Source organism: Anguilla anguilla, chromosome 3, assembly GCF_013347855.1.
Source record: "Anguilla anguilla isolate fAngAng1 chromosome 3, fAngAng1.pri, whole genome shotgun sequence".
NCBI lineage: Eukaryota > Metazoa > Chordata > Actinopteri > Anguilliformes > Anguillidae > Anguilla > Anguilla anguilla.
Genome location: NC_049203.1, coordinates 28,027,164 through 28,036,236, shown reverse-complemented (window position 1 = coordinate 28,036,236; position 9,073 = coordinate 28,027,164). Strand labels below are relative to the sequence as shown.

The 9,073-nt window shown below is 42.2% G+C and overlaps 1 protein-coding gene across 3 annotated transcripts in view; it reads right to left on the bottom strand.

Annotated features, from left to right (window-relative positions):
- Positions 1-356: 356 nt before the first annotated feature.
- LOC118222327 (synaptotagmin-like protein 5) overlaps positions 357-9,073 on the bottom strand; it is a 43,753-nt gene continuing 35,036 nt past the window's right edge. For all 3 annotated transcript variants that reach the window (XM_035407817.1, XM_035407819.1, XM_035407818.1), the window contains 7 exons: positions 5,986-6,164; positions 5,144-5,246; positions 3,443-3,604; positions 2,802-2,910; positions 2,547-2,682; positions 1,752-1,960; positions 357-1,271 (listed from right to left, as the gene is read on the bottom strand). In XM_035407817.1, the coding sequence (XP_035263708.1) occupies positions 1,129-1,271; positions 1,752-1,960; positions 2,547-2,682; positions 2,802-2,910; positions 3,443-3,604; positions 5,144-5,246; positions 5,986-6,164 (1,041 nt within the window). In that variant the 3' untranslated portion in view covers positions 357-1,128. The remainder of the gene's footprint in view (positions 1,272-1,751; positions 1,961-2,546; positions 2,683-2,801; positions 2,911-3,442; positions 3,605-5,143; positions 5,247-5,985; positions 6,165-9,073) is intronic.

Sequence of the window (9,073 nt, the reverse complement as noted above, 5' to 3'; positions counted from 1 at the left end):
ACGTAAATTAACATTAAAGAAAATTTAAACTTAATTGGCTAATGTCAACTAACAGTTTAAACCGGTAAAGCGCGGTGTGGAGTTAAAAAGGGAAACTGAAAAAAGAACAGACAACCCTTTGGCTGTTAGAATTCATTTAAACAAATTTATCCCCGACTTGGGGGTAATCCATAGTGAAAATTGCATCCACCAACACTGGCAAAAACAAAATAACACCTTCGATTTGACACTGCTGAACAGATACTGTTATAAAGGATTGTAACTCTCTGTGAACACTCTCCTTGTTGAAAGCACATCACATCTGCTGATGAGGAAATGTTATGACCATCACACATTATGACCATCACACATTATGACCATCACACATTATGACCATCACGCAAGTGGCAGCATGCGGCAATCTACTTACTGCTAATAGAACTACCTGCAGGCTAAACAAAGAAAAACTAAAATCATACAGAGTAGCAGTGCTAGGTAATGTATTGTAGATCAGTGGCATACAATATAAGGGGGACCCACATGCATGCCAATCTCTCCATCACTTAAGGTTGTTTGTGCTTCCACGGTACCATAGTTATCACTTAAATGTCTTTGAACACAATGTAGTTTCCTTGTTGCAAATGTTTTTGTCTTTGAACTATTCATTTTCCAAAAATTGTTTCAGTAACTGACTATCCACATTTTCAGTAATGAGGACCCCACTATTTTCACCTATGACACTCGATAATTTAAAGACTTAAAAATGTAACTTCTTCCTAAAGGAATCGTTGTCATACTACAGAAAATGAAACAATTTGTGATGTGATGTGAATGTGAATATGGGGACAGTCGGGTTTCATGGCATGCGCTGCTATTTCTGACATAATGTGGATTTTTAACCATAGATGTGACTAAATAACTTCTGGGGTTGCTGTTATGGCTAAAATAAAAACCAGGGGGTCAGCATCATTATTTTACAGTACACAGCATACAGGATCGAAGGGGCTTCTATAAGGCGGGATATTACAGCTTCCGGAAAAGACCTTCAGAGGATAGGACAGCATCAAGGCCAGGTCAAGCCTGAGTTTGGGGGCGTGGTTATAGTCACGGGTGGGGGAATTGGGGGAGGCTCACGATTCAGTGTTTCTCTCATGTGTCGCGTTTGCCCATGCTGGACCTCAGCATGAGGGTACACTCCTGAGGCACCTCGGGGTTCTCAATCATGCGTTGCCATAGCCGCTGCTCCTCCCCTTGGGAATCCATCCAATCAACATCATTCCCATAGCTCTGACCTGAGGGAAGACAGCAGAGATGCAGCACAAATGCTTATGTCTGTATTTATGTAATGTACCTTGAATAGGTATACCAGGCGACACCCATCCTTTCCCCCTTAACCCCAAGCCCCCCATCCTACAGACACATACAGTTATCAATCCTGAAGCCCATTAGCACCCCTTTTCCTCATCTTCCAAAGCCTCCTGCCCCCCAGTAAAAAAAAAAAATCATGAAATTAAACAGGCATGCCCATAGTGTTGAGCTTAGTGGGCCAAACCTGAACGTCAGCAATGATCTCAGGGAAAAATATTCAAATTCCCACATGCGAAGGCAAGTGTTTTTTTCAATCATTATACAATGCATACCATTACAGCATGGCCTTGCCCAGATGATTATGTTTATGTGAATATGGCCACAGGCAATAGAGTATGATCAGCATGTTAACATCCCCATCCCCCATGCCCCCACAAGGAGCCCTCCCCCCCCCTCCTGCTCACCGGTCCCTGCTCCGAGCCGCAACCCCCCCAGGAAGACGTTGCTGGAGAGGGGCTCCTTGTCCCAGATGGTGAGCTCCAGGCACACGTTGTTCAGGTCCTCGGGCTGCAGGCCGCAGTAGGTGAAGGTGTGATTCCACTGGGGATTCACACTCTTCTTCACCACATCTGTCTTGTGCTTTGTGGACTTGTTGTTGTCGGGGAGGAGGTACCTGGGATTGAGGCACACCACAGAACCACCATTCGGATCACAATGCCATCAGCAATAAATGCTAAAATGATAAAATAAAATCATTTGTATCTGCATGCCTGCAAAAACAACTCAGTCAATAGACATAAAATAAAGCCTTTAAACTATAGCGTAGACCAAGGTTCTTTATTTCATGTCTTCTGGGGGACAGATTCAGTTCTGCTCCCCCCCTTTTCTCCCATTTTGGACTGCCATTTTCATTCATCAGATGGTCTTACTGCTATAACCTCTACTGTAAATTCCAGACAAGACAGGTAGGCACAGTCACAGCTGAACATGCACAAACATTAGATGACAGAAAAACAAACGATTCTTTATCAAAACAGAGCTTTGTGGCAAACATTTTATCTATACTATACATATATATATATATATATATATATATATATATATATATATATATATATATATATATATATATATTCACTATATAACCAAAAGTATCTGGACACACCTTGGCCCTGCACGTGGTTTGGGCTATACATACATACACACTGAACACACACACACACACACACACACACACACAATTGTTCTTTTTACTGTACCCTTTAACAAAAGGATCTGATGTCCCTCCAGACTTGACTGCAGTCAGATTCTTGGCTTCTTTGATGAGCAGCTCCACCATGCCTCCTTTGACCAATTTGAGGCTGGCTTTCTTATTCTTCCGGAATCCTTTCTTTGCTGGGAAATAGAGAAATGATGCAACAAAGTCACATGCTAATGTAAAGAATTTTTTGACTGAAGCCTAGTGCAAATACTATATTTCCCAGCATTAGCATGGGCAGTGTACAGTGTAGTACCTTGCCCTCGGTTCAGAGGCAACATGAGGTTCTTCTCAGCGGGAATATACTTCAGCACCACGGTCAGCTCCCCTTTGTACTGCAGCACAGAGTCAATGCTGCTGTCCACCTGCACAGGGTAACACATTTACAAGTGCTATCAACATGCATGCACATACACACACATGCACATGTGTGCACACATGCACACGTGTGAACAAGCGCGCGCACACACACACACACACATACAAACACCTGAACAAACAGCACACACTCATACAGCACATACACGCTGAGAGAGACACACACGTGTGCACACAGCCATACACACGCATGCCACATTCACTACTGTGACTTTCACCTTGTTTTCTGGGGTTTGGTAGATATCTTTAAACTTTGGTCTTTTGACCATACAAACAGAGTACAAGGTGGAGAATACCATTAAATATTCTGATTTATAAACACGTTATTTTCTTAATTTAAAATGATCAGAACAGAACAAATGCACCACTGTGCCATTTATAGACTCTTAAACAGGAAAAGTCTATGGCACACCATATATAAACTAGGAAACAACGGTAAGTCATGCTCTTGATATATTAGACCAGGCATAGTTCTCTGGTGTGATGGACGCCCTGTACTGCTGCAGTGGGAATCCGCACCTTGGGCTGCAGTAAGAACCACTCTTCCGACTGTTTCTCAAACTCCCAGGAGTCGAAGGCCACCTCCACCTCCCCCAGGAAGCTGTTGTGCCCAAAGCGGTCGTTGTGCCACACGGACAGTTGGAGGGTTCGAGTCTCCAGTTGGGAGTGGCTTATCACATACTGAGGAGCAACAGAGATGTTATTAACCTGGGGAAAGAGCTCAGCCTCCATGCCCACACAACCAAAAAGCACGACTAGCATTACCAGTAATATTAGTAGCAGATGTAGCAGACAGTGGTAGCAATGCTAGTAGTAAACACAGTGGTAGTAGTAGTAGCAGCAGTAGTGGTGCTGGTAGCAGTGGTAGTAGTAACAGTAGTAGTGGTTGTGGTGGTAGTGGTGATAGCAGTAATATATTTGATTCATTTCTTTTTTGTTTTCACTTTTTTTTGTTTTTCTCCCTCTTTGGAACGTTGAGTCTAATTCCTCATCAGCAGCCATGGCTGCATTCTCCAACACCAGCACGTGCTCCAGCCACTTCTTATCACATAGCAGCTCTCAACAGAGCCTTAACGGGATGAGTCACCCAACAGACCCTTATTCCACCACTTAACACTCAGCGTACAGCAGTCATGCTATTCACTAATAAATAATATACAAATATTTAAAAAGGATATAACAGAAACTATTAACATAGTTATTTTTATTGTGGATGAAAAACACCCTATATAAAATAAACACACAAATAATCACGTGGGTAAATACTGTACATGCAAAATATTCTAAAACCATCAGTTTGGTTCCTCTTAAAACACATCAACACAATGGAAGCTGTGCGCATCCCACAGATCTGCAGGGCGGGCTCTTCCTCCAGAGAAAGCAAGTGAGACAGTCCTGCTGCTCACGCCCACCCACAGAGTCCTCTGCTTCCCCCGCCGTCTCTGCTGTAATCATCAGCACGCCAGTTACCAGACACCTGGCTACAGACAGGGGAAGGCCCCTGCTCAGAAAGTCGATCTGCTGAATTCTCTGTGCTGGCGCACCCGTCAGGAGACTGTCAAGAGCCGTTACGGAAATGGAAGAGAGACCGTCTGGGTCAACCCGGCTCATTCTCTCCCGGAGCTGCACAGCGTCACAATGACAGCAGAACACAAGGCCAGGCTGCCTTCTGAATGCACCTTTAAGCAGAACTATTTTCCTCAGCTTTGCCAATAAATATTTATAGGATAAGGGAGGAAAAAAGGGTAATAACCCAATGTATAATGTATGACCGAGCAGGCAGCCAAATCAAGCCACGTGCACGCAGACAGGCTCGGTGAATGCAGTTTAAAGCAAGGTTATTCTAAATCCTACAAAATTTCCGAACATACCTACAGAACGGGATTTGGGTTGCAAGAGCACAGTGTCTGACAAGTCTAATGAAATACTGTTTTATGGGGAATTCATTGATTTAAATGTCCTGATTTAAATGAACAGGTGCATTTGAATAGAACACAAACTGACAACCACACTTACATTTGACAGATGCTCTTATCTAGAAGAAATTACAGTTTATTCCATCTTATTACAGTCCGTATAATGTACAGCTGGAGGTTTACTAAAGAAACCCTGCTGACTTCCTCAAGGACACAGCAGCAGTGCCCCACCTGGGAAATGAGCCTGCAACCCCCGAGTAGCAAACACAGCCCCCTATCCATTAGACCGCTGCCTGCAGCTCACCTTCAAGGTCTCGTTGAATACAGGATTAGTGGTGCTGGTCTTGATGCTGGTCTTCCGCTTGCTCTGGCGAGACTTGTCAGGCAGGAGATAGGCCTTCACGTAGCTGTCCATGCCAAGGAAATATACACAGGGTATTGAAAATCACAGAGACGGCTCTGCGATTACAAACACCTGCGCTGAAATGAGGCCAGGACTGCAACCACAGCTATCATTTTTCAATCAGCAATCAGTGAATTCTGTTTGTTTGCTGAAGAAGGCTGACCCTTCCTTTGTCAACTCTAAAAACATATGTAAGGTTTGTGCAGCTCACTTGCCAGGAAGTCATCCGTGCTACAGCCCTATGCTCAAAGTTGGGGCTCCTCTGGAATGCATTTTGCAGTACATTAGCATCATGCACCCGTTATGCACGAAAAAACCATTTTCATACATTGAAAAATATACTGTAATACAGTACATTAAACAATAAGTTGAATATATGGAGCATCTACATTTTGTCATTTATGCTTAACAATACACTCTTTTGGTTTGGTTTAGATATACTGAAATGACAGCATAGCAGAAAATATTTTGTAGTAAATTCCTATACATTACTCAATACATTTTCCATATAAGAGAAAGTACATTGAACTTTCAAAATAGTTCTTTATTCCACTAATAAACCCATATTATTTATTTTTACAAATGGTTTGTGTTGTTAAATGCTGAAATGATTAAGAGAACAGCCTTTTACTGGCTGTTACCTTTTACAACAAATGACAAAACAAGAATGGAATTGTAATTCCATTTGGGGAAAGAGCTTGCTTTGCGTGGGGGCTATTTAGGGCCGATGGCGGTGGGCTTACGGGTCGGTACGCTGCCTCCTCTCGTCTCCGATGGCCAGGTTCCGGCACTCCTTCACCAGCACATTGAGAGCTCCAGTCCTGTAGCTGTAGGAGATGTGGAGCAGGATCTCCCCACTGACGGTGGCATGGCCGTAGTCACCCGTCTCACTGTACACACTCATCATGCTGCCCAGACTATTCTGAGGGTAGAACAGAGCAGAGGGAGATTTCACTGTGTGTGTGTGTGTCTGTACACACTCATCATATTGCCCAGACTATTCTGAGGGTAGAACAGAGCAGAGGGAGATTTCACTGTGTGTGTGTGTGTGTGTGTCTGTACACACTCATCATGCTGCCCAGACTATTCTGAGGGTAGAACAGAGCAGAGGGAGATTTCACTGTGTGTGTGTGTGTCTGTACACACTCATCATGCTGCCCAGACTACTCTGAGGGTAGAACAGAGCAGAGGGAGATTTCACTGTGTGTGTGTGTGTCTGTACACACTCATCATGCTGCCCAGACTACTCTGAGGGTAGAACAGAGCAGAGGGAGATTTCACTGTGTGTGTGTGTGTGTGTATGTGTGTGTGTGTCTGTACACATGCATCATGCTGCTCAGACTACTCTGAGGGTAGAACAGAGCAGAGGGGGATTTCACTGTGTGTCTACCTGTGTGTGTGCATACAGTGACCTCCAAATTTATTCACAAAATGGTACAGATTAGGTAATGAGCTACATTGTATGCTTAAAAAATGGGCATTTGTATGTTATGTTTGCTACAGCCCCAGTAAAAAATAATATGAAATATATATTTTTTAAATTATATTATTTTATACCAGAGCTGTACTGATTATAACATACTTGATCTGATTAAGCAATGAATGCTTTAATCAGCAACTAATTTTAGAAATAAAAATGGCTCTCTCTTTTTAATGTAAAATATTTATAATCTATAGTTGTTGTTATGCAGGAAAAACGAAAGTAGTGCAAAATCATACACGATCAGGTCATTAACCACTTCGCGCAAGCCCCCTAGTGGTCGCCATGCCTAAATTGCTCAACTCAGACATTTAGTGCTCCTGCAACCAAACTATGAGTTGAAAACACAAGCTCTTTGTTCTAGATATTAGGTATTCTGTGTTCTAACTAGTAGACGATTCAGGACAACTATGTCGAAGATGGTGTTTGTAAACTCCACTGTTTTCACACCTGTCATCCATTTACCAAGCACCCCCTCCCTGCAGTCTCACCTGCAACTCCACGCCCCACCCATGACACACTGAACAATAGTGTCCATCATTCATAAAAACACTTTCACCCCTAAAAATCCATATTCCGTCATAGCAACAAGATAAAGCCAACAATAGCCAAAGTTATGCCAGCACAGCTGTGAAAAACGCTGCTCACTGAACACTGAAATAAATAATAGGAATTTTTCTCAACTTATACCAGATCTTTCTACTGTTAATTTCTGGGATGAAATATGGAATAAATATACAACGTTACCATTGGTTTTTCACATAGAGATGTCCCTTTTGAGAGTGAGTGGTAATATATTGTCTTGGATAATCCGTTTATGAAATATGCACTCATTTGTGACACCTGGGTACCTTCCAAAATAGCTGTGCGTAATACCACACATGCTGTTTACGGTGTTGTCCCCTTTGTAGCATAATCTGGCTTGATTGACAATTAATCTAGCCAAAAGGTGACAGAATAAGCTTTCTAACGATGTATAATATGTCTAATTTTACTTTTGGAATAGTGTTTTATAGCCCACCGCAATAGAAAGTTTCTTGTCATCATCGCTGCCTTATGCATTCACTCCATGATAACAGTAAAAGACACTGCACCCGGCGAAACGTTATTGATCAGTTTCGTTATTTATTGGAAAATATGATCATTTTTGAGCATGGCTAAGGCATATGTTTGCTGATAGACCTAGCTGATTTACTGTTTTCTGGACTGGAAGTCAGAAGAGGAGAATGACAGCATTGATTCTCTGTCTCTATCTACTGAACACAGATAAGATTTCATTGTCAATATGTATGTGTTACTGCACAAAACAGGTTAGAAGCAGTCCTACAGCTAACATTGGATTCCAAGATATATTCATATTAATATTTAATGTTCAGTTCTTGATTTTGCCAATCTGTCAACTAAAACTAATAGAAGAAAGGTCAGCACCCTCATTTTATAGTAATACATTTCCTCAAAAAAAAAATTCCCCCCAAAAACATGTGAAACCAAATTCCCAGTAGTTTGTGTAACCTCCCTTCACAGCATAACACTCTTTCATTCTGTTTCATGAGCTGAACATTCAGGAAGGGACCTTTGACTATTCCTCCACACAGAATGTTTCCTTCAGGTCCTTAAGTCTGTGACGGAGTGTAGCTCAGTGGGTAAGGAACTGGGCTTGTAACCGAAAGGTCATAGGTTCGATTCCCGGGTAGGACACTGCTGTTGTACCCTTGAGCAAGGTACTTAACCGAAATTGCTTCAGTATATATCCAGCTGTATAAATGGATACAATGTAAAAATGCTATGTAAAATTTGTGTAAGTCACTCTGGATAAGAGCGTCTGCTAAATGCCTGTAATGTAATGTGCTTCAATTCAAGCCACATTTTTTATTGGATTCATGTTTCGAGACTGAAATGGCCATTGAAAAACAAACATATTGTCATCAGTTAACTACTTATTGATTGAGGTTTGCTTAGAATAACAGTCTTTCTCAAAGATCCATGTTGGAACCTTCAGGTGAGGTAATAGGTTATTGGCTAAAATGCCTTGGTCCTTGATGGAGTTCATGACTCCACTGGCCTCATCAAGAGGCACAGCACCAGCAAATACAAGACAACCTCATAACATCAGATCCACCACGATATTTCACCATAGGCATGACACCCTCCTCCTTTACAACATTAGCAGCCTTCTTCTGATCCCAAACCCGCAGTGTAGCCACAAGCTCACAACTGGTGTCATCTAACCATGACACCTTATACCTGGTTCTAACCAAAGGACCAATCTAATACAATTTTCAGCAAACGGTCAGATGAAGGAGTGCTTTTTTTAAAATTAACTTTTGCTTTTCTACTTCAGGGACAAGGGA